The sequence below is a fragment of the Salvelinus alpinus genome, chromosome 5 (assembly GCF_045679555.1).
Source record: "Salvelinus alpinus chromosome 5, SLU_Salpinus.1, whole genome shotgun sequence".
NCBI classification, from domain to species: domain Eukaryota; kingdom Metazoa; phylum Chordata; class Actinopteri; order Salmoniformes; family Salmonidae; genus Salvelinus; species Salvelinus alpinus.
In genome coordinates this window covers 81,744,490-81,770,607 of record NC_092090.1, presented here as the reverse complement: position 1 = coordinate 81,770,607, position 26,118 = coordinate 81,744,490, and the positions used below count along the sequence as shown (strand labels likewise).

General features: G+C 44.5%; 1 protein-coding gene across 1 annotated transcript in view; it reads right to left on the bottom strand.

The window, feature by feature from the left end:
- cacna1ba (calcium channel, voltage-dependent, N type, alpha 1B subunit, a) overlaps positions 1-26,118 on the bottom strand; it is a 162,853-nt gene that overhangs the window by 8,255 nt on the left and 128,480 nt on the right. The window contains exons 26-46 of the mRNA XM_071403658.1: positions 25,577-25,683; positions 16,512-16,608; positions 16,215-16,375; positions 15,649-15,786; positions 12,177-12,378; positions 11,184-11,348; positions 10,796-10,906; positions 10,576-10,659; positions 9,490-9,495; positions 8,534-8,650; positions 8,339-8,404; positions 8,075-8,166; positions 7,681-7,831; positions 7,095-7,222; positions 6,737-6,833; positions 4,156-4,261; positions 1,969-2,076; positions 1,352-1,479; positions 819-988; positions 452-587; positions 133-249 (exon numbers count right to left, since the gene is read on the bottom strand). Of these exons, the coding sequence (XP_071259759.1) occupies positions 133-249; positions 452-587; positions 819-988; positions 1,352-1,479; positions 1,969-2,076; positions 4,156-4,261; positions 6,737-6,833; positions 7,095-7,222; positions 7,681-7,831; positions 8,075-8,166; positions 8,339-8,404; positions 8,534-8,650; positions 9,490-9,495; positions 10,576-10,659; positions 10,796-10,906; positions 11,184-11,348; positions 12,177-12,378; positions 15,649-15,786; positions 16,215-16,375; positions 16,512-16,608; positions 25,577-25,683 (2,487 nt within the window). The remainder of the gene's footprint in view (positions 1-132; positions 250-451; positions 588-818; positions 989-1,351; positions 1,480-1,968; positions 2,077-4,155; positions 4,262-6,736; positions 6,834-7,094; positions 7,223-7,680; positions 7,832-8,074; positions 8,167-8,338; positions 8,405-8,533; positions 8,651-9,489; positions 9,496-10,575; positions 10,660-10,795; positions 10,907-11,183; positions 11,349-12,176; positions 12,379-15,648; positions 15,787-16,214; positions 16,376-16,511; positions 16,609-25,576; positions 25,684-26,118) is intronic.

The following is a 26,118-nucleotide window of genomic DNA, read 5'->3' as shown; positions in this document are numbered from 1 at the left end:
TAATCTACCCCCAGTATAGCCAATGAGAAACACCATGCAACCATGCTTTCCCTAAGAGAGTTTAGTTATGGCATGGAGCATCTGCTGTGCTTCACAAATGATGTGTGTGTGTGTGTTAGGGTGTGTCTGTACCTGCAGCTCCGCGTTGAGGCGGGGCATGGACACAGCTCTTCCCTGGCTCTCCAGTCCAGACCCAGGACCAGGCACTGTACTGCAACTGGTGTCCATCTTCCTCATCTCCACTGACTCCTGAGGGACATAACACACACATACGAACACATACACGAATGCACGCATGCACACACACAAATAAGTGCTTGCACAGAGATAAGTACATCCAGTCAAGTAAAGTACTGTGAACAGATACATCAGGAGAGAAAATGCAGGTAGCAGGCCATGATGTTCATGTGTGTGTAACAAAGCAGTGGGCAGTCTGGCCTGGCTACAGTACCTGGGGGATGGTTAGGTTTGGGACATCCTCAGACTGGCCCACTTGGACAGGTGTCTTATTCCTGGGTCTGTGGACCTCTCTAGACTTCTCTGACACCCAGGAGGATGATCCTTTCATGGTGCCATCATGGCCTGGCCTGAATTATTAGACATTAACAGATGAAGATGTTATTGTCATTCTATTATTATTTCATCTTTTTGCCAGGATAGTCCACTCCACTCAGTTACATTTGCCACTGTTTTACAGGAAGTCATAGAACTATTATCTGATTGTTTTAAAGTTAAAAGCTTTACAATTATAAAGTATTATAGTGTTTTATCCCAAGACAAGAGAGACATGGCCACTGGCTGTATGTTAGTGAACTCACAGTGTGCCTCCGTTGTTGAGCAGGGTGGAACTGGGTGTAGGTAGGGCCTGAGACTGAGGCTGAGGCAGAAGCTCACAGGGAGGCTCCACGTTGGTCATGGCCTTCTCCTTCACTTTTTCCTGCTTGTGAGTCAGGGGCAGCATTGGTTTAAACAGAGCCCTAACCTTCCCCTGTGGATGAAAGACGGCAAGATGCTGATATACTGAACATACTGCACAATATTGATCTAGGTCTCTACCTTCAGAATATAATCAATCAAAACTTGAATCCGCATATTGGTTTTGGCAGGACATTTTCATGGGGGGGGATTTGTGACTCTCGTGTGTGTGTGTGTGTGTGTGTGTGTGTGTGTGTGTGTGTGTGTGTGTGTGTGTGTGTGTGTGTGTGTGTGTGTGTGTGTGTGTGTGTGTGTGTGTGTGTGTGTGTGTGTGTGTGTGTGTGTGTGTGTGTGTGTGTGTGTGTGTGTGTGTGTGTGTGTGTGTGTGTGTGTGTGTGTGTGTGTGTGTGTGTGTGTGTGTGTGCGCGCGCGCTACCTGGGAGCCAGTAGCTTTCTGTTGCTGCTGCTGCTGTTGCTGTTCCTTGAGCCTCTTGGCTCGGTTCTGCTTGTAGTAGTCAAAGATCATCAGGGCTGCATACACCTTCCCAACAGTAAGCTCATTGGCTGAAAGAGAGACAGAAAGGAGTGGGTGAGGAAAACTGCTTTCTCATCCATCTCTATTGGTCTCATCCAAACCCTTTGATGCCACTTAATATCCAATACAATTCAGTCAAGCCAAAGGTATCACTTGTAACAAAGAGTGATTTAGCTGTTTGAAAAAAGTTGGTGCATGCCAGGCTTGAGAGAAGGAGCATCTGTCTAGAATATCATTGTTCTCAGATGAGATACTTAGATCCTGCCACAAGATGTCAGTGGAGACAAAGCCAACGACTAGAATCTTAACTGATGGCAAAGTAAGAGCAAGGGTTCTGGTTGTTATGGCAATCTATGTGTAATATTGTTTCAGAGTGAAGAGTCTGGGGCTTGCCACTTTAAGATGTAGCATGAAAAGATACACTCCAAGTATCCTTTTTGTAAAGATGAAATATATCAGTGACAAGGACAAGGATCAGTGACAAGTTTCCGAGAGGACTGCCATGCAGATGTGCTTACGTTTGTGTGGTGTCACCAACAGATCCATAGTCTTCTGTGAGAGGCTTGGCCAAATCTGTGAGAGCTCTTTCTTCAGTTCAGCATCAGAGAGACGCTGGGCAACCATCCCTGAGGAGAAGATCACAAGAGAAAATAGAATCTTCTAGCATCAAATACACACAATGATCTAATTCAAGAAGTACAGCATCAAGCAACAAAGACAGGAAAGTAAACATGAGTTTTTAGAGTCTTTGTGGAGGTGAAGCAGACAGAGAATAAAGAATAGCTCATTAAAAGCGGCAGTGAGCAGTGAAGCTAGAGAAAAGCATAATGTACTGTGCCATCCTTCACTCTGCAGGCCCTAAACACAAAGCCCACCACAGAGTAGGCTAATGAGACCAAATGGGACCCAAATCTACTAATGCAAACCCCTCTGTAAGCAACAAACAAGCAGCATTTGCACCTGCTACACATCAAGGGGACATAACGTCTGTCTGTCTGTCTGTCTGTCTGTCTGTCTGTCTGTCTGTCTGTCTGTCTGTCTGTCTGTCTGTCTGTCTGTCTGTCTGTCTGTCTGTCTGTGTCTGTCTGTCTGTCTGTCTGTCTGTCTGTCTGTCTGTCTGTCTGTCTGTCTGTCTGTCTGTCTGTCTGTCTGTGAAGACAACAAGCTACATTTAACATTTACAACTCATGTTTTTTGTTGGAGGCTATTTTGTAAATGACATCGCCGAAGTCATGGATTGGTAGGATAGTCAGTTTTACGAGGGTATGTTTGGCAGCATGAGTGAAGGAGGCTTTGTTTGCGAAATAGGAAGCCGACTCTAGATTAAATGTTTGATTGGAGATGCTTAATGTGAGTCTGGAAGGAGAGTTTACAGTCTAACCAGACACCTAGGTACAGTATTTGTAGTTGTCCACATATTCTAAGTCAGAACCGTCTTAGAGTAGTGATGCTAGTCGGGCGGGCGGGTGCGGGAAGCAATAGGTTGAAGAGGATGCATTTAGTTTTACTAGCATTTTAAAGCAGTTGGAGGCCACTGAAAGAGTGTTGTATGGCATTGAAGCTCGTTTGGAGGTTTGTTAACACAGTGTCCAAAGAAGGGCCAGATGTATACAAAATGGTGTCGTCTGCGTAGAGGTGGATCATAGAATCACCAGCAGCAAGAGCGACATCATTGATATATACAGAGAAAAGAGTCGGCCCGAGAATTGCACCCTGTGGCACCCACATAGAGACTGCCAGAGGTCCGGACAACAGGTCCTCCGATTTGACACACTGAACTCTGTCTGAGAAGTAGTTGGTGAACCAGGCGAGGCAGTCATTTGAGAAACCAAGGCTGTTGAGTCTGCCGATAAGAATGTGGTGATTGACAGAGTCGAAATCCTTGGTCAGGTCGATGAAGATGGCTGCACAGTACTGTCTTTTATCGATGGCGGTTATGATATCATTTAGGGCCTTGAGCGTGGCTGAGGTGCACCCATGACCAGCTCGGAAACCAGATTGCATAGTAGAGAAGGTACGATGGGATTCGAAATGGTCGGTGATCTGTTTGTTAACTTGGCTTTCGAAGATTTTAGAAAGGCAGGGCAGGATGGATATAGGTCTATAACAGTTTGGGTCTAGAGTGTCTCCCCCTTTGAAGAGGGGGGATGACCGTGGCATCTTTCCAATCTTTGGAGATCTCAGATGATACGAAAGAGAGGTTGAACAGGCTAGTAATAGGGGTTGCAACAATTTCGGCTGATCATTTTAGAAAGAGAGGGTCCAGATTGTCTAGCCCAGATGATTTGTAGGGATCTAATCAAGTTGGCCTCATTAAAAGTGAAGGATAGATTCCAGAGGCACAGTATGCACCGCTCCTATCATGTATCACACATTCCAAGAGTGTGTTGGGCAGTGGAATTTTAGCAGACACCCAGCAGCTGACAGAGCAGGGATAGGGAGGGAGAAAAGAGAGGGGTGAGTGGACAGGCAAGAGGGGGCACAGGATAGGGAGGGAAAGGGAACAGAGGAGGGGGACAGGGAGGAGGGAGAGAGAGGGGGCGGGGGGGACAGGGGAAGGGGGAGGGGGGCAGAGGATAGGGAGAGAGAGGGGACAGGGGAGAAGGGAAGAGAAGGGACAGGGGAGAAGGGAAGAGAATAGGGAAAGAGAGGGGACAGGGGAGAGTGCAGAGAACAGGGAAAGATAGGGGACAGAGCTGTCTGACCTGAGGCCAGTTTGATCTCCAGGGCCGTCCGGATCAGGGCCATGAGTGTAGAGGTGAAGTGGACTGTGTTGTCATCGGCGATGGGCATGTTCATCTTGAGTAGCCGCTGGAGAGAGTGTGTGGACGGAGGGGAAGGTTAGAACACACTTTTACTGTTAACACTTCAGCCAGACCATTGGCCAATCAGGAGAAACCAGACTGTGTGCTGCTGGTAATATTCACAGAGGACTCATGTAGAGTATATTGAGTGCTTTACCATGCTTTTATTTCAACAATACAATAAGTTGTGATTGTTTGTTCTTCAGATTTGGTCTTGTAAATTAATCATATGGAAGGTTTTAGGATTTGGTCGGGATAATTTAACTACAGCACACAAAACGTTTTCTCAACTAGTACAACAAGGAGACAAACTAAACATTGACATTCACTGCTATTGGCTACAGTATGCACTATGCTGCAAGTCAAAGTGCACCGGTGCAAGACTGACATTGATCAAAATAATGGTGAGAAAAGGCATGTACGCATAACCATGGAAGTGCCTCAAAGATCTCAGGAGCTCGACTCTGTGGTTGCCTCCTAACAATCATAAAAAGAATCAGTCCTGCTCAAGTCAATAACATCTTGAGGACTAAGACCTAGCATCTACAGAAAAATCACGTGTCACACACAAAATAACCTGAACTGCTTATCAAAGGGATGATAACTACACCACTACATGCACACATAGCACTATGTTTGATATTTAAGCTATTGTGGTAGAGTTGAGCTCCCCTGAACACAAAAAGCATTCACCTACTATCAGAGGCAGTGCAAAAGTAAGGCTGACCCAAGTCAGAATGAGAGAGGAGAGGAGGGGAGGGGTGAGACAAACACACCTACCCACACATGGGAACACGCATCGATAGAGAGAAAGTAGAGATGAAAGACAGGATGAGAGCGAATGAGACAGAAACAGAGGGAGTAAAACACACAGAAGCCACACACACTGGCAAGACAAAAACCCTCAGTAGGCACACAACTCAGGGGATAGACTAAAATAAGGTAAGGGAGAGGGAGAGCAATACTAAACCCCTTTCAAATAAGACTGTATATTGATTGATACATGATTGAAATTGTCTGGGGACAGTGCTCGATTGGTCTAATATTACTTTTTGTATGCATTGTAAAATAACATATACAGATTATTCCAATTATTAATCTGTGCATGTCTGCTGTGTTGGATGTATTAAATGACAGAGAATGGATTATATGAAATCTAATGATGTATTTATTATCCATATTTTCAGAGTTTAACACCTACTAATGTAAATGTAACAAAATGCTTAGTAACAAGCGTTCACATAGTGTTGATACTGTATGTATCTCATGGTCTACTGTTTCTCTCTGCCTTTAGTGGACATCACCACACCAGCTGAGCTTGCTCCAAAGAAAGTAGCTATGCCCAAAGAAAGAGGGGGAGGGAGGTGGGGGGCTACACCAAAAAGATCAGAGCGCTAGCAAAACAAACAAAAGAAACAAGAGAACACTGCAGAGCACAGAGATTGGCAGGAGGTTAAGCCAACGGGAAGACAGGTCAAGCAGAGGGCGTGGCTACCTTGTAGGCGACTCTTGGCGGACATTTCTTTCCCAAACCTAAGGGTGGGGACATGTGGAGGAGAATCTGATACATATCGAGGTACTTGATACGGCCACTTCACAGAGTAGGAAACAAAAACAAAAAAACAAATATAGAAGAATAGGGAAGTTAGAGAAGGAGGAGAGGAACACAAAGGAAAAAATAAATACAAAATTAACCAAAAGGAAAAAACAAAAAACAGAAATCTGTGTTATTTAGATTTCCAGTAGTGACATGGAGATGGATGCCATCTTTGGTCACGGTGGACCAGGGATGCATCAGTGCGGTGGTAAACTCAGCTCAGGAAGAAGTGAGCTGCTCAGATCCCTGAGGGGAGACATGGAATGGAAGAGTGAGTCTGTAGTGAGAAGCAGAACACACAGGATGCTAATGGGGAGAGAATGACAGCATCGTACGTAGTGAGGATGTCTGCTTCCGCATGCTGAGAGACATCCAGGGGGGGGGGGGGGGTTCACCAAGAGCACGGAAACAAAGGTATCAATGCCAGAATTAATTAAAGCCTTCTCTTCTCTTTACAACGTTTACGTCTAGGATCCCAAAAACACATTACAGTATGTAAATATGTTGATCCAATTCAGATGTTTTCAAGATCTGAATCAAATGATCAATTTGGGACAAAATATCAGTGATTAATGTTTAATCTAACTGTACATAGATAGGAGACGGACCAGGTACAGACCAGAATGTCTGTACCTCGACCTTTACCTCACTTTATACCTCGACCTACCATATAGAAAGTAGGCATTGCGTAGGGATTCCAATGTCAGGCAAAGTTGGGGCTTTGAAAGCTTTGTTTCCTGTCCGGCGTCATTAACCAAAGCCAGTCAGTCTAGAAGGGCAGGTGCTAGTGTGTAGGCGAGTCATTGGTGCACAGCCATTCAGTTTCGTCTCTTGGCATAGGAACACAAAGCACCCTTGTGGAGGAAATGTTCTGGGGTTGCTAACCTTGTACGCTACCCTATTAGGGCAGTTCTTCCCTAAGCCAAGGGGGGGCGAGATAATTCGTAACAAGTTGTACATATCGTTATAGCGAATCCGTCCGCTGCAAAAAGAACAAGCAGATATATAGAAACAACAACTTCAGCTTCAAGAGAACAATGATAATCAGAGGGCTGACTGCGTACTAGGAGGTATGCTATCATACGATCTACATAGAGGATTGTCAGACAGTCACAAAGTGTCAGGCAGTGTCAGTCAGTCCCCTCCATACTAGTAGCAGTAATACTAGATTCCACTCTGACTGGGTGAGATACAGTAGGAGCCCCAGCCAGCCAAATGGAGGGAGGGAAAGAGAAACACATACCAGGCAGCAGGGTCGTACTCAGCCCAAACACGGATGAACTCATCCAGATGATGAGGCCCCAGTATAGAAGAGTCTCGAGTCAGGTATTCAAAGTTATCCATGATCACAGCCACAAACAGATTAAGCATCTGGAAGAGAGGTTTAACAAGGATTTATAGGAATAGACACAGTATGACAACAAAATAGACAGCTAAATAGTTTTGCATAACATTAGGTCAAATCAAATCATTTTTTTTGTATTTAAATAGTTTTGCATAACATGAGGTCAAATCAAATCTTTTTTTGTATTTAAATAGTTTTGCATAACATTAGGTAACTACTAATCCTACGTTTCAGACCATTGCCTAAAGTTAACATCACTTATTACCAGACTGCACATCAGTGGAGGCTGCTGAGGGAAGGACGGCTCATAATAATGGCTGGAACTGAGTAAATGGAAACCATGTGTTTGATGTATTTGATACCATTTCACGTCAGTCATTACCATGAGCACGTCCTCCCCAATGAAGGTGCCACCAACCTCCTGTGCTGCACATCAACACAAATCTAACGGTTATGTGTGTATGTGGATGACATCAGTACTAACCAGGAAAGAGCAGAGGAAGATGAAGGACACAAAGTAGAAATAGGCAAAGTCACTGCCACACTCCTTCCCCAGGTTGCCTGACCTCTCATCACAGGCTCTGTGACTCAAACACGACAGCATGATCTCATGCCACGCCTCCCCTGTGGCACTCCTGGAGAACACAGGGGTGGACAGACAGACAATGGACAGACAATGGACAGACAGAAATAGTGACATACAGCAACAACAAAAAAGATACATTTTGAGTAATTTGGAATATGTTCACAGTGTACTAAAACATGTTCCCAGTTCCTGTTCCAACTATGGTGGAGGATCCTTCAGGAGGAGGGGAGGGGAGGGGAGGGGAGGGGAGGGGGAGAGAAACAGGGACAGGGTCATTTAATAATGTATATACCTGAACAGTAGCATGAGAGCCTGAAGAAAAGTGCGGAAGTTGTTGTGGTGAGTGATGGATGTGTCCTCGTTGAGCTCAATGTTTCCGAACACCTGGAAAAGTAAGGGATCGATTATACCCACAGATCATGACAGTAAATGCCTTACATTGTATAACAATGTTCTTATTCAATAAAAAACACAATTTCACACCATTAGTCTGTAGGCATGTATAATCAAATTATTTTGAGGAAACATTTAAGGAGATAATGGAAGCAGCACCCACCTGCATACCGATGATGGCATAGATGAAGAACAGCATTGCTATCAGAAGGCAAACATAGGGCAGGGCCTGGAAGTAGAGGATTCTTTAGGCTTGAGTGGGTGGGATCATTAGGCCCATGGCAGTGGGTGAGGTGTGTATGTGTGTGTGGGTGTGTGTCTGTTTGTCTGTGTGTGCAGGTGTTTGTGTGTGTGTCACCTTAAAGGACTGGACGAAGGTCCACAACAGGATACGGATGGTGTAGCCTTGCCTCAGAAGTTTGATGAGACGAGCTGCTCTGAACAGCCTCAGAAAACTCAGGTTCAAAAGCCGGTCCTGTGGGGCCGGGGGACAAAAACCTTACAGCCCATTCACTGGAGGCATTCAAAACATGACCCCAGATCACTACATAACGACAATAATGCAGATAAATAACATGATTGTATTTGGTTGGTCCAGTTTCAGCTTGCTGACAGAGGCCAAACAATGCAGCCACACAGATCAGTACACACAGTGCTGTAGATAATGTAAAGACTGGAAGGAGAAAAAGCAATGGGACAGGAGGAGTAGTCATTCACCCAGTGGTGGAAAAAGTACCCAAATGTCATTCTTGAGTAAACGTAAAGATACCTTCATAGAAAATGACTCAAGTAAAAGAGAAAGTCACCCAGTAAAATACTACTTTAGTAAAAGTCTAAAAGTATTTGGTTTTAAATATACTTAAGAATCAAAAGTAAATGTAATTGCTAAAATATACTTAAGTATTGAAAGTAAAAGTATAAATCATTTAAAATTCCCTATATTAAGCAAACCAGACGGCCACATTGTCTAGTTTTTTTATTTACGGATAGCCAGGGGAACACTCCAACACTCAGACATCATTTATAAACGATGCATAAGTGTTTAGTGAACCCACCAGATCAGAGGCATTAGCGATGACCAGGGATGTTCTCTTGATAAGTGCATGAATTTGTCAATTTTCCTGTCCTGCTAAGCATTCAAAATGTAACGAGTACTTTTGGGTGTCAGGATAAATGTATAGAGTAAAAAGTACATAATTTTCTTTAGGAATGTAGTAAAAGTAAAAGTTGTCAAAAATATAAATAGTAGAGTAGAGATACCCCAAAAAACGACTTAAGTGGTACTTTAAAGTATTTTTACACCACTGCACTCACCGTTGTCTATAAGAGCAGTTGTTTAGCCGTAGCAGGTGGTGGACACATCAGTGAAGACATTCAACAAGAGGACAATGCAGAAAGGACGACAGGGAGAGGGTGAGAGGGAGAGAAAGAAAGACAGAGAGAGAAACAAGGAAAAGAGAGAAAAATAGAAACAGTAATGACAAAGCCTGTAAGCTCAAAACACACACTTAAATCAGTCAGAGCATTGGACAATGATACAGATACTGTAGGATACTGGACAGATAAAGATATTGTATCACCACAGTAGGAGAACATTAAAAAGTACTACAGGGACTGACAGAAACATGTTGAATGATTCACATAGAATTGCTCATAATATGACTAGGAGATGGTAATGATACACACAAATCCCATCCCCTGTTGCACTCAGCTGAACTGCCTCACGTTCTCACTCAGAGCCCATACCAGGCATCAGTGAATAATCAATAATGTTAACATGTAGCTCTGTTCACAAACTCTTTCTCTCCTTCTCTCCCCCTCTGGGCCCGAGCAAAGCCATCTTTGCTGAGATGGCTATTCAGCACATCAGGGTTGAGCCTGTGTACAGGTCAAGCCCACTCTGTTTACACAAACTGTCTATACAGCCTTATGTCTCTGGATGTCACTAAACTACCAATACTCTGCCGTATTAACCTTTTACTGCAGTGGGATAAATCAGGGCCACACAGAGTGTTTCTTGGTAGTCTTAAACAAATCTACCTCGAAACAAAAGTATACACCTCACACAAATGGTTACGAGCTTAAAAATAAGACACTATGGCAGATATAGAGTTGAAATGTATTCAATTTTGGTTTACATCCAAATATAATACTTTATATACAACATAGACAAAAAAAAAAATACAAAACCGTTTGACATAGAAACACCAGATTTTCGGTGTTTGAAAACGACATGTTTATTATTTATGAAATTATGAAAAATATGAATAACATTCCACCCATGAGGCCACTAGAGGGCGATTTGGTCATTGACTGCAGGAAAGGGCTACCATGTATTGTAATGTATATAGAGGAAGGTGGAAAAAGCACATTGTGTGCTCTGCTGATTTCTTAGCTTACATTAATTTCTGTGACCACGATGTCAGTTATACTTCCCAGCACGGTCACAAAGTCAAACACGTTCCAGGCATCCTTCAGATAGTTCTGGAATGAGAAGGGATTGAAAATCACTCACAAACTCAAGGCATGCAGGGCATGAATTCAATAACCTTCAAATCATTGAAAACCTTTGCCGTATTGATAGCATGCAGATAAACAGGAAGGAGGACAGTAAACCCACCAGTGGTCCGAAGGCGATGATCTTCAGAATGCACTCCAGAGAGAAGAGGGCAGTGAAGACGATGTTGAAGTGCTTCAACATGGCTTCGTAGAAGTCTGGAGCTCCATGGAACTGGTGCAGTGTGGGTGAGGGAGTGAGATAGAGTGAGAGTGAGAAAGAATGTGTGAGAGAGAGAGAGAGAGAGAGAGAGAGAGAGAGAGAGAGAGAGAGAGAGAGAGAGAGAGAGAGAGAATGAGAAACTTAATAAGCAGATAGCTACTTTACCTCCTAAAACATCAACACTGTGTGAGTAGGAGTTTTTCCTGACCACGCAATTAGACAAGGAAAAACTCCAGGCCATAGTTATATCCTACTGTATTTTTTGGTGACTGAGATGGACTGTACCAACCTTCATCATGAGCACCACGGTGTTCAGGGCGATCATGATCATAATGGCGTACTCAAACGGGGGTGACACCACAAACTTCCACATCCGATACTGGAAGGACTGCACGTTCTCTGGCATGTAACGCGTCAGTGGCTTGGCGTTGATGGCAAAGTCAATGCAGGCCCTCTGAAAAGAATGTGACGGAAATTACATGCGTCCAATGTTCCCTTTCAAATTCACCATCCATTTCCTCATCATCATGACCATCAGCACCAATCACCAGTTGTCAATCCATCACTCTTTCAACCATTACCTTCATCAGGACCACTGAATCTGCATCATCAACTCAGAAGGAAATACCGTGAAGAAAACAACGCATATCTTACGAGAGCAAGCAGAGACTCCTGATTCTATCAGAGCAGTGTGCAGAGGAGATGTCTGAATCCAGAGGATGGATACTTGGCTAGCTCCTCCTGGCTGTACTCTGGCTCCAGTTAGCCGAGTCAGGTTAGGTTAGCATACAAACAGACACAGGGAGACGTATCTGTTGTGTTAGTTCAGAATAGGGACGGAGGGAGATACTGTATATCTATCTGTGGTTGCCTAATGGGGTCCTGGTAGACATGAAGTAGGGGGATAGGGGATGGCTCGCTGGGTTGGTGTCCGCCTGTGGAACCACAGATGGGGCTCCAGAATGAATTGTGGACCTGTCACACTGGCCCTCACCTGGGAGGCTGTAGTGCATCTGTTGCTACTGCAGGATCCACTGCAGCCTCACCGCCTCAACACGCACAACTGAACCCAGCATAAAAAACAGCAGCAGCAGTGAGAGAAAGATTGTACCTGCACTGAGTACTCAGCATTATGTAAGGGTGGTAACATCTAAAGAGCATAGTGAGCTTTGCACTGCACAGGGCACTGATGACCAACACGTCACAAATGGAGAAAGTATACTTGGAAGAAATATGAATTGTTATTGCTTTGCTTCAAAGTGAGTTTTCTCCCGTGCTGTACCTCATTTTTCTCCAGGCTGCACTCTGACATGGCCTTGTCCCCTTGCTCCTGGAAGGTAATGATGATCAAGGCCACAAAGATGTTGACGAAGAAGAAGGGAAAGACCACGAAGTAGACCACGTAGAAGATGGAGATCTCTATACGGTAGCCTGGACTGGGACCCTGGTCCTCTAAGGTAGCGTCCACAGAGTGCTTCAGAACACTGGAGAGGAACACAGGAACCATGCTGTCAATATATGGAACCACTCACAACAACAGTCAGTATTGGTTAAACTGCTACAACAGTCAGCATTGGTTAAACTGCTACGACAAGTTTCCTACAGTAAGTACAATATGACTAAAACCTAACTGGAAACGATTCAACTATTTAAAGTTCTATATCTAAAATTAGGGACATAGGCAATTAAAAGCCTTTGTTAAAATGTAATAGGCATGTGATTAATGTTCAACGTTACTGATACAAAGGTTCATTTTCATCTGCTGTGTTAAGAGGGTCCTTACAGTAAAAATCCAGCTGAGAGAGAGAGAGCCTGGCCACTTAGCCCTCCAGGTCATGAGGACTGAGTCTTATTTAATGGACTTGGCCCATGACCTAAAGGACTCACTAGTCCATCATTTTGACATATCATAAATCACTGGATTGTTTAATAACATAGCTAATTCAATGATTTCATTGAGGAGGACAGAGGAGCTGGAATAAGAAGGAGAATAATGGACAAGCTGGAAATTGCACATAAGGCACTCTCTGGCGTGCTGACCCGACAAGCTGGCACACTTGATTTTATTTTAATCTCATTTTGTCCTCATTCGGACTAAGTCCTTAAACATTAAAATACAATTTATAATACAATCATATTTTCACATATAACACACTGTTACAAACTGACATATTGACCAGATAAATACTGAGACACTGAAAATATAGATTGGTTCCTTCATCTACCAGAGTCATGCACAATCTTCGAATTTATTATATTTAAGTGGCTCTAAAGTATTGTTTGAATTTAGATATTGATAGGTTTCTGGTTTGCTCAGATAAATTATTAATTTTCTTTATTGCTCTGAATCTAAATGTTATTTTGCCTATTTCTCTTCTCTGCCGGGATCAGACATACTGTAGGTGGTGGACAATCTATTCCTAGTATTGCCTGAATGTCTGTCTCTTACCAAATGAATCCTGTTGTGAATGAAGTTTGGCCATTTAAATGATGTACATTATGAAATAAAATAAGCATGTTTTTTCTCCTCAATAATCTTGTTGATTGATGACCACCCAAGAGCATTGTGCATGACTACAACAGAATAATCATATTTCTACCTTAGAACAATCCTTGCTGCTTTATTCTGGGCAATCTGCAGCCTCCTAATCTCACTTGCGGATGCATTTCCCCAACCACAGAACAGTAGTTCATCTGACTCCCAATTAATGATTGGGTTGTTTGCTTAAGAATCTTTCATGGTAAATATTTTGCATGCAGTTCTAATTATTTTCTTATATAGATGAGTTATTTGAGACAATTACAGAGACTAGCACAGCACATTCTCAGAACATATCCCCAGGGCAGGCTTCTTCACCCTCTACTGTAGAGGTCGACCGATTAGGATTTTTCAACGCCGATAACGATAACGATTATTGAAGGACCGACAAAAGCCGATACCGATTAAATCGGCCAATAATTTTTTATACATTTATTTTTTTATTTGTAATAATGGCAATTACAACAATACTGAATGAACACTTTTATTTTAACTTAATATAATACATCAATCAAATCAATTTAGCCTCAAATAAATAATGAAACATGTTCAATTTGGTTTAAATAATGCAAAAACAAAGTGTTGGAGAAGAAAGTAAAAGTGCAATATGTGCCATGTAAAAAAGCTAACGTTTAAGTTCCTTGCTCAGAACATGAGAACATATTAAAGCTGGTGGTTCCTTTTAACATGAGTCTTCAATATTCCCAGGTAAGAAGTTTTAGGTTGAGGTTATTATAGGAATTATAGGACTATTTCTCTCTATACGATTTGTATTTCATATACCTTTGATTATTGGATGTTCTTATAGGCACTTTAGTATTGCCAGTGTAACAGTATAGCTTCCGTCCCTCTCCTCGCCCCTACCTGGGCTCGAACCAGGAACACATCGACAACAGCCACCCTCGAAGCATCGTTACCCATCGCTCCACAAAAGCCGCGGTCCTTGCAGAGCAAGGGGAACAACTACTCCAAGTCTCAGAGCGAGTGACGTTTGAAATGCTATTAGCGCGCAAACCGCTAACTAGCTAGCCATTTCACATCGGTTACACCAGCCTAATCTCGGAAGTTGATAAGCTTGAAATCATAAACAGCGCAATGCTTGAGCTGCTGGCAAATGCACGAAAGTGCTGTTTGAATGAATGCTTACGAGCCTGCTGCTGCTCAGTCAGACTGCTCTATCAAATATCAAATCATAGACTTAATTATAACATAATAACACACAGAAATACGAGCCTTAGGTCATTAATATGGTCAAATCCGGAAACTATAATTTCTAAAATAAAACGTTTATTCTTTCAGTGAAATACGGAACCGTTCCGTATTTTATCTAACGGATGGCATCCCTAAGTCTAAATATTGCTGTTACATTGTACAAACTTCAATGTTATGTCATAATTAAGGACAATTCTGGCAAATTAATTACGGCCTTTGTTAGGAATAAATGGACTTCACACAGTTCGCAATGAGCCAGGCGGCCCAAACTGCTGCATATACCCTGACTGCTTGCACGGAACGCAAGAGAAGTGACAATTTCCCTAGTTATAAGAAATTCATGTTAGCAGGCAATATTAACTCAATATGCAGGTTTAAAAATATATACTTGTGTATTGATTTTAAATAAAGGCATTGATGTTTATGGTTAGGTACATTGGTGCAACGACGGTGCTTTTTGCGCAAATGCGCTTGTTAAATCATCACCCATTTGTCAAAGTAGGATGTGATTCAATGATAAATTAACAGGCACCGCATCGATTATATGCAACGCAGGACACGCTAGATAAACTAGTAATATCATCAACCATGTGTAGTTAACTAGTGATTATGTTAAGATTGATTGTTTTTTATAAGATACGTTTAATGCTAGCTAGCAACTTACCTTGGCTTCTTGCTGCCCTCGCGTAACAGGTAGTCAGCCTGCCACGCAGGCTCCTCGTGGAGTGCAATGTAAGGCAGGTGGTTAGAGTGTTGGACTAGTAACCGGATAGTTGCAAAAATCGGCCATTCCGATTAATCGGTCAACCTCTACTCTACTGGTCTGTCTGTCTGCCCGTCCGTCCGTTCGTCCGTGTATCTACCTGAGAGCTACAGCACATTCTCAGAACATATCCCCAGGCCCGTTCACCCATTCTACTACCGGTCTGTCTGAGAGCAACCAGTCCACCAGAGACCTCAACTTTACAGAGCAACTCAAAAGGAACCTTGAAAGTGCACTTACTCGGGCCAGCCCTCTCCGGTGGACACAGTGAAGAGAGTGAGGAAGGCCCACAGCACGTTGTCATAGTGGAACTCATACTTCTTCCACACCCGAGGCTGGGCGGCCACCTCATCCTTATCGTAGTCCAGGAAATTACCTCTGTTTAGGGGAGAGAGAGAGAGAGAGAAACAGGGGGAGGGGAGAGGGAGAACAACTTACTGCACACATACACAAATATAAATACTCAGATACTATTTTGATTATAGACTGACAAAACACCATGTCCCTGTGACAAATCAATAAGATCCTCAAACAAAAACACATATTTACTGCAATCATTTTCAAAGCAGCACTGGGCTGTGCTTCTCTCTATTGGGGAAGATAATTGTACACTGGCATAGCGGCATTCAAAGCTGCAAGCCAGAACCAGGCAGGGCTGCACCACCACAGCTGCCCTGGTGGGGGAGCCCTCCCCAGAGCTGTTACCGTTATTACATGGTTTGCTCTATCAGACTGTTGGGCCCAGTGCCTTGGTGCCAACGATGTTCATACTGTATGTCTTCTCCTGTTTCATTTCAAAATGCTACCTGCAGTCCTTCTCCAGTCCCTTGGACTCATCGGAACAGTAGAAGAACTTTCCCTTGAACAGTTGCACAGCGATGACAGCGAAGATGAACATGAAGAGCATGTAGACAATGAGGATGTTGAAGACGTTCTTCAGGGAGTTGACCACACAGTCAAACACAGCCTGAGAGAGGGCACACACACACAAACACACACACAGAAACATGGGGCTGGATTAGATACTGTACACACTGATGATTATGTTCTGACAACAGCAGTGAATACGTGTGACTGTAGTGCAGTGTAAGTCCATACTGTACCTTCAGCTTTGGCAGGCGCTTGATGGTCTTGAGGGGCCGTAAGACTCGCAGAACTCTAAGGGACTTGATGGTGCTGATGTCCTTTCCTTTGGACCCTCTGCACAAGAAAAACACTAAGTTAGACAACAAACCTGTAAGGTCATCACTCAACTGCTAAACCCTGTGAGAAGATAGCTGTGTACAGAAACTGCTCGAACAACAATTGCATTACAAAAGAGGCAAACCACTTGTGACAGAAATCAGTAGCTTGTTGATAAATCACTGTTGGTTTTAAATGTTTCATGAATCGTAAGGCTTCGACTAATAAACAAAGTGTTTGAAGAATGCTCTCTAGAGGTCTTGACCAAACGTGACAGGAAATACTTAGTAGGAGAACGGATGGTACTATCTTCCCATCTCCCACTACTTTAAATACATTGTATTCTATACAAGACATTCAGAATGATTTGTTGTCGAAAGATACAAGGCATAATACATGGGTATAAATATGTTTGTCAAAGCTATAGATGCCCTTAGGATGGTAAATTGTCTGTGACAACCAAGCACCCAGCCCCAACTGAGAACGGATTAGTAATCTCACATAGGATCATGCCTCTCCAAATCATTCAGATAGGCGTAGCATGTAATCCTGGATTACATGAGAAAATTAGACACTTTCTGGATTTTTAGCATGCCGATAAAGTAGTTATCCCACAGAAATACACCTTCTCCGAAGATTATATCTCAACACATAGTTCTCCATGCAAATAACACCAGAAAATAAATCAAGTAAATACAAGCTATAGACTGTGCATCAGGTTTCTGCAGAATAACCGCTAACCAGTGATACAAACGAAACAGTGATGTTTATTTTTAAAGGAACCAATGCTGTTTCATACACACATCCTCGCTAAGTCGTTAAGCTGGGATGGTGAGACAGACAGGCGACTGAGGGAAAAGAGGAAAGGATGTCAATGAGTATGTAGAGTATTAAGACTGATGGGGAAATACAGGAACAAGTGATTTAATAGACTTTCTCAGACACAGTGGGTGGAAGAACAGAAAATCTTCTGAACAGACATCAAGAATTCTGAGCAGAATCCCATTAACTCTCCGTGTACATTAATGTTCCCTACAGACTCAGAAAATGTCTTGCTGAATCAGCACCTTGGGGAGCTGTGGGAATAGCAATACAAATGCCTCACAATGCATCTCCAAACGAAATACAATGAAGTGATAGAACATATTGCATGTTATCTAAAATCATGGTGCAAAATCATGTCCCAATGTATTGTACAGTACACAAAATGGCAATGATTTAAGGTAAAGCATCCCATTTGTGAAACAATGAGGGATTTCAATGACCCCAATAAACAGTCAACAACACATAAATAACCAGACATTATCAGTATGTGATACTTCACATCAATTAATGTCAACTTCTATATCATAACACAGGGTAAAATGTTCCACACCTATGTCACTTCATCTCATCTCTGTCTTTCTAAATTTGGAGAGACTGCTCTTAAATACCACGTGAATTCATCTGTTGTTAAAGTCAATCCTACACAGCAGTCACTGGCCGTAACCTGTGTTTCTCATCAACTGATAACGAGAGACTTGTAAAAACTTCGGCCTCTAATGACTAACATGCACCAACAATACAGTCCAGGAGGAGGAAAGCAACACATTTGCCAACACACCACATCTTCCCCTTCCCTTCCCTACCCTCTCCCTTTTTGCTGGCAGCTGGCAGCTGGAATCGCCGCACGCACGCACGCACGCACGCACGCACGCACGCACGCACGCACGCACGCACGCACGCACGCACGCACGCACGCACGCACGCACGCCGACGCACGCACGCACGCACGCACGCACGCACGCACGCACGCACGCACGCACGCACGCACGCACGCACGCACGCACGCCGACCGCACGCACGACGACGCACGCACGCACGCACGCACGCACGCACGCACGCACGCACGCACGCACGCACGACACGCACGCACGCACGACGACGACGACGACGACGACGACGACGACGACGACGACGACGACGACGACGACGACGACGACGACGACGACACACACACACACACACACACACACACACACACACACACACACACACACACACACACACACACACACACACACACACACAGATTACTTCCCATTCAACTGGGAATAAAAGCCATCCTGTAACTCTGGTATTCCCAACATAGCATGGTCATGTAGTATGATGGTGTGGTTCCTCCCTCCCAGAGGCTCTGTTATAGCTCTACTCTACCACAGCAGCATGCAACGTTCATGCTCTGATGCACATTAGTCCAGCATGCTTTCACAGTAAATAGAGCCTGTGGTTTGAGATCACACAACACCCACACATGACAAACCACACATGACATTCTGATAGCTTTCAAAGAACGCCTGATCAGTTTGTGGAAAAACACGTGTGACTTGGGAGGTTCATTGGGAGCGTTTGGAGTTTTCTGCAGGGTCTGGATGGTGACAGCTATGAGAGAAGCTGGCTAAATATTTAATGAAGACATCATTATCAGGTACAGGTGGCTGGTCTGTACCATACTTCATCTCCCTGGAAGGATAACCAAAACTGTCAGCTAAAATAACCATCATGTTCTGTCTCAGCACCAGCTATTTTTACCACTACTCTAATGGTAGTCTTAGATTCTCCCTCTGTACATGTGGAACCAGACTGTATTATGTTTTAATGTGTGCACTGATAGGGCTCTGCTTGGTGGGTCACCTAGAGAAAAGAGTTAACAGAATAAACATGAATGTGTGTTTACATTAACTGAGAATGTTTGACTTGGGCATAAATGAGTGAAAATAAATACTAAGAGTCTACATAATGATTATAATTGCAAGTACAGCCAGTGTTGATGCTGGAATGTAGGCCAATCATCAATTATGAACACGTTTTACTTGAGTCTCCAGTTACAGTCAGATTGGAGAGAGGTTTATATTGAAAGCTATCAGAGTGAGATGGCAAAGGCTCCTTGTCTGTAAAGGAAACCCTTTACTCATACAGGTTTAGAGACGTAATCCTGGTCTAAGCAGAAGAAAGAGGGGTAGAGGGGAGAGGGGGTTCCCCACCTGGGCACACCTTGTGGCGGTCTGATGGGGAAAACAGCAAAAAAACACAAAGTACAGAGCACAATTATGGCAACTTCCAACACAAAGAAAATATGAATATGTTTGCATAAGCAGGTACAATCTAAACAATACAATATTATGAATGGAGATGGGCCTATAATATATGAAGCTATTGTGAAAGTGAGAGGAACTGATCCAACTGGAAAAGGCCCTATGCCACATAGCATTTTAGGCCATAATGACACTTCATCTCGAAAAGCTAGAGTGGAAACCGGTCGCATTCCGCTTCGCTCCTCAGGTAGTATCACATTTTCACATTCTCATTTCATTTCATTACAGTACAACGGTTTGATTTGTTTAATCTTAGCTAGCTACTTAGCCGTCTTTGTATCAAAGATAATTGCGTAGCTAGCCAGCTATTCTTCGTTCTTTTAACGTAACTTTTAACGTAACGTAGTCAACACTGCTACCTAGCCAGCTAGCCACCGAACAGCAACACTGTAGTAACTATTACATTCAACGGAACGACTCGATTAGTGTAGTGTTAGCTAGCTACATAGTTGTCTTTGCTGTCTTTGTTTCTAAGATAACTGCGTAGTTTAGACTAATTCGGTTAGCTAGCCAGCTATTTTTCGTCCTTTTAACGTAACGTAACGTAGTCAACACTGCTCGCTAGCCAGCTAGCCACCGAATAGCAACACTGTAGAAACTATTACATTCAACGGATCAACGGAACGATTGATTAGTGTAGTGTTAGCTAGCTACATAGTTGTCTTTGCTGTCCTTGTATCTAAGACAATTGTGTAGTTTATACTAATTAACGAGCCAGTTACCGAGGTTACATAGCTAGCTACCGAGGTTACCTAGCCAGCGACACTCTCAAACAAAGTCAACAACGCAGCCACTGCTAGCTAGCCCACTTCCGCAGTACTGTATCATTTTAATAATTTTGGTCAAGAAGATTTCTGCAACGCAAGCTTAACTTTCTGAACATTCGAGACGTGTAGTTCAATTGTCATTCCAATCTCCTTTGCATTAGCGTAGCCTCTTCTGTAGCCTGTCAACTATGTGTCTGTCTATCCCTGTTCTCTCCTCTCTGCACAGACCATACAAACGCTTCACACCGCGTGGCCGCGGCCACCCTAACCTGGTGGTCCCAGCGCGCACCACCCACGTGGAGTCCCAGGTCTCCGGCAGCCTCTGGAACTGCCGATCTGCGGCCAACAAGGCAGAGTTCATCTCAGCCTATGCTTCCCTCCAGTCCCTCGACTTCTTGGCACTGACGGAAACATGGATCACCACAGATAACACTGCTACTCCTACTGCTCTCTCCTCGTCTGCCCACGTGTTCTCGCACACCCCGAGAGCTTCTGGTCAGCGGGGTGGCGGCACCGGGATCCTCATCTCTCCCAAGTGGTCTTTCTCCCTTTCTCCCCTTACCCATCTGTCTATCGCCTCCTTTGAAATCCATGCTGTCACAGTTACCAGCCCTTTCAAGCTTAACATCCTTATCATTTATCGCCCTCCAGGTTCCCTTGGAGAGTTCATCAATGAGCTTGATGCCCTGATAAGCTCCTTTCCTGAGGACGGCTCACCTCTCACAGTTCTGGGTGACTTTAACCTCCCCACGTCTACCTTTGACTCATTCCTCTCTGCCTCCTTCTTTCCACTCCTCTCCTCTTTTGACCTCACCCTCTCACCTTCCCCCCCTACTCACAAGGCAGGCAATACGCTTGACCTCATCTTTACTAGATGCTGTTCTTCCACTAACCTCATTGCAACTCCCCTCCAAGTCTCCGACCACTACCTTGTATCCTTTTCCCTCTCGCTCTCATCCATCACTTCCCACACTGCCCCTACTCGGATGGTATCGCGCCGTCCCAACCTTCGCTCTCTCTCCCCCGCTACTCTCTCCTCTTCCATCCTATCATCTCTTCCCTCTGCTCAAACCTTCTCCAACCTATCTCCTGATTCTGCCTCCTCAACCCTCCTCTCCTCCCTTTCTGCATCCTTTGACTCTCTATGTCCCCTATCCTCCAGGCCGGCTCGGTCCTCCCCTCCTGCTCCGTGGCTCGACGACTCATTGCGAGCTCACAGAACAGGGCTCCGGGCAGCCGAGCGGAAATGGAGGAAAACTCGCCTCCCTGCGGACCTGGCATCCTTTCACTCCCTCCTCTCTACATTTTCCTCTTCTGTCTCTGCTGCTAAAGCCACTTTCTACCACTCTAAATTCCAAGCATCTGCCTCTAACCCTAGGAAGCTCTTTGCCACCTTCTCCTCCCTCCTGAATCCTCCTCCCCCTCCTCCCCCCTCCTCCCTCTCTGCAGATGACTTCGTCAACCATTTTGAAAAGAAGGTCGACGACATCCGATCCTCGTTTGCTAAGTCAAACGACACCGCTGGTTCTGCTCACACTGCCCTACCCTGTGCTCTGACCTCTTTCTCCCCTCTCTCTCCAGATGAAATCTCGCGTCTTGTGACGGCCGGCCGCCCAACAACCTGCCCGCTTGACCCTATCCCCTCCTCTCTTCTCCAGACCATTTCCGGAGACCTTCTCCCTTACCTCACCTCGCTCATCAACTCATCCTTGACCGCTGGCTACGTCCCTTCCGTCTTCAAGAGAGCGAGAGTTGCACCCCTGCTGAAAAAACCTACACTCGATCCCTCCGATGTCAACAACTACAGACCAGTATCCCTTCTTTCTTTTCTCTCCAAAACTCTCGAACGTGCCGTCCTTGGCCAGCTCTCCCGCTATCTCTCTCAGAATGACCTTCTTGATCCAAATCAGTCAGGTTTCAAGACTAGTCATTCAACTGAGACTGCTCTTCTCTGTATCACGGAGGCGCTCCGCACTGCTAAAGCTAACTCTCTCTCCTCTGCTCTCATCCTCCTAGACCTATCGGCTGCCTTCGATACTGTGAACCATCAGATCCTCCTCTCCACCCTCTCCGAGTTGGGCATCTCTGGCGCGGCCCACGCTTGGATTGCGTCCTACCTGACAGGTCGCTCCTACCAGGTGGCGTGGCGAGAATCTGTCTCCTCACCACGTGCTCTCACCACTGGTGTCCCCCAGGGCTCTGTTCTAGGCCCTCTCCTATTCTCGCTATACACCAAGTCACTTGGCTCTGTCATAACCTCACATGGTCTCTCCTATCATTGCTATGCAGACGACACACAATTAATCTTCTCCTTTCCCCCTTCTGATGACCAGGTGGCGAATCGCATCTCTGCATGTCTGGCAGACATATCAGTGTGGATGACGGACCACCACCTCAAGCTGAACCTCGGCAAGACGGAGCTGCTCTTCCTCCCGGGGAAGGACTGCCCGTTCCATGATCTCGCCATCACGGTTGACAACTCCATTGTGTCCTCCTCCCAGAGCGCTAAGAACCTTGGCGTGATCCTGGACAACACCCTGTCGTTCTCAACTAACATCAAGGCGGTGGCCCGTTCCTGTAGGTTCATGCTCTACAACATCCGCAGAGTACGACCCTGCCTCACACAGGAAGCGGCGCAGGTCCTAATCCAGGCACTTGTCATCTCCCGTCTGGATTACTGCAACTCGCTGTTGGCTGGGCTCCCTGCCTGTGCCATTAAACCCCTACAACTCATCCAGAACGCCGCAGCCCGTCTGGTGTTCAACCTTCCCAAGTTCTCTCACGTCACCCCGCTCCTCCGCTCTCTCCACTGGCTTCCAGTTGAAGCTCGCATCCGCTACAAGACCATGGTGCTTGCCTACGGAGCTGTGAGGGGAACGGCACCTCAGTACCTTCAGGCTCTGATCAGGCCCTACACCCAAACAAGGGCACTGCGTTCATCCACCTCTGGCCTGCTCGCCTCCCTACCACTGAGGAAGTACAGTTCCCGCTCAGCCCAGTCAAAACTGTTCGCTGCTCTGGCACCCCAATGGTGGAACAAACTCCCTCACGACGCCAGGACAGCGGAGTCAATCACCACCTTCCGGAGACACCTGAAACCCCACCTCTTCAAGGAATACCTAGGATAGGATAAAGTAATCCTTCTGACCCCCCCCCCCCTTAAAAGATTTAGATGCACTATTGTAAAGTGGCTGTTCCACTGGATGTCATAAGGTGAATGCACCAATTTGTAAGTCGCTCTGGATAAGAGCGTCTGCTAAATGACTTAAATGTAAATGTAAATGTCATCAAGGATAATTGGGTTGAATAATGGCTTTCATTGTTCAAGGCAATGTTCATAAAACAGACACAAATCAAGTTGTATTTGCCAAGAAGACACTCCTGCCACTTGTTTGGGTTGCACAAATAACAGTTTGTTTCTTCTGTACGATCAGACATACAGTATCTAACGGACAGAGGACACCTGACAGATGAGGAATGTCTGAAGGAAGACAGAACAATGCCATGTTGTTGAGAGATTTAAGGAAGCAACTTCCCCTAAAACACATCCTGCAACATCTCCTGAGCGGCGTTCGAGGCCGCTAGCTCCACAGTTTGTAGCAGCAGGATGGATGTCAAGAGGTGCATCCAACACAACGACAGCTGAGCCAGGCAGTTAGCACCGTGAGTCCCCTGACCGTGTACAGTAGTGGATGACACATGGCCGTGGCGGTACGGTTCATTCACAATGAGGCAGTGGATCACATGGAGAATGAGGTCCGAGACATGCAGGGAGAATAATGTCCATCCATCAACACGGCCGGCTGTCTGTCAGAGTGGCTAGGGGAGGGTGTTGTAAACAAACACACGAGTGGGAATGGAGGCTGGAACTATATGGTCACAGTAAGCAGTCACCAATTTAGATACCTTGATGACACCAGTTTTGAAGACACTAAAGTTCCTTGCAGAGAAAATGGCTTTCTTTCTTACTACCTTGTATGAGTAGTCACTGCTTAACTATGTGTGTTTTGTAATGAAAGCATGAGCTGCTATAGAGTAGAAGGATAATTCTCATCACAGCAACAGATGTATTTGTCTAGTGCAGTCCAGGTGAATATGTAGTCATGATAAGAGACAAGGAGAATGAACACTGAGGTGACATGCCCCCTGTAGCAGAGAGGAACATGGACACCACGGATGATCTATGGTCAAGCAGATGAATGTGAGAGAAGACAAGTGGATTATGAAAAGATGAACAGAAGAGAGAGAGATGATTGTGTCCCAGAAGAGAACAGGCCTATGGAATAAGCATAGACCCTGTTACCTCTCACACACAGAGACAGGCAAGATGAGAGAGAGAGAGTGTGAGAGGGAGAGAGAGAGAGAGTGAAAGCATTACCCCATGAAGCTCCTTCAAGAGATCCAAGCCACAAGGAAACAGAAGAGTAACTTTGAGTCAATAGCACACAAAACACATGTACACACACACACACACACACACACACACACACACACACACACACACACACACACACACACAACAAAATATAGCATTTTGTGGAGGTGAATTTAACGCAATTACAACCCCTACTACTGCAAAACACCCCAACCGGTTGCTCTATCAGCATATAAACGACTAGGACATTATGTATTCCTATTCTCCAATTGTGTTTTTATGGAACTAATGGTAGGTTCAGTCAATACCCCAGGCAGCAGCAGCATTAGCAGGCATACAGGACTAAACATAGTGTTTCAACTGAATGGCCCTATTCTCATAACAAAAACAGTTGGACCAAAAACTGAGCCAATAATGAATACAATATTGCAGCAGTAAGAGGTAACAGACATCATTATTCAGGAGTACATATTCTACTGTATTGTACTGATGCAAGGAATTTCATGATGAGTAATTTCTCTGATGGGAAATTACAGACTAATTATAGTGTATGTAAAAATGCATGCACAGCATGTCTACATATTTTACACCCAGTGTCTGGGAAAATGCAATGAATCAGTTTCTTTGGTCAAATTTGACTTGTGCAATTCTTATTTATTTTTTTAAATGGGAGGGGATTATGAATGTTGGTAAGAAAATATTAAACTTACGAAAATGCAAATGCCACCAGTGCTCCACTGACCACAATGAAGTCCAGAATGTTCCAGAGATCTCTGAAGTAAGAACCAGGATGGAGCAGAAGGCCCAGGTCAACCATCTGGACCAATCAGAGAGCAGGGTTAGATGCTACAGTACACTGAGAGCGGCGGAACCTCCCATAGTCCTACACCAAATGTATTCAATTAAAGCTCCCATGCAGTCTTTGTCATTTTCTTTTTAAATCATAACTGTATGTCTAATAAATCACTGTGTGTGTTAATAGATATTTTATCATTTATTTCCCTGAACCTCTTTGTCCGTTGAAATGCTCAGTCTGATCATGTGGGCTTCAGGAAACACATTTGAAGATATTTACATACACAGCTCTGACTGGCTCATAGGATAGTCTAGAACCCGCTCCCTTGCCTAGATGAACAATCATTGGTCTACTATAATCAGATCACATTTTGACATCATGATGTGGGCTAAAAGTTCCATCCCACCTGAACAGGATGAAATTCCAGGCATAAAAAAAAGAAAGGGCATTACCATA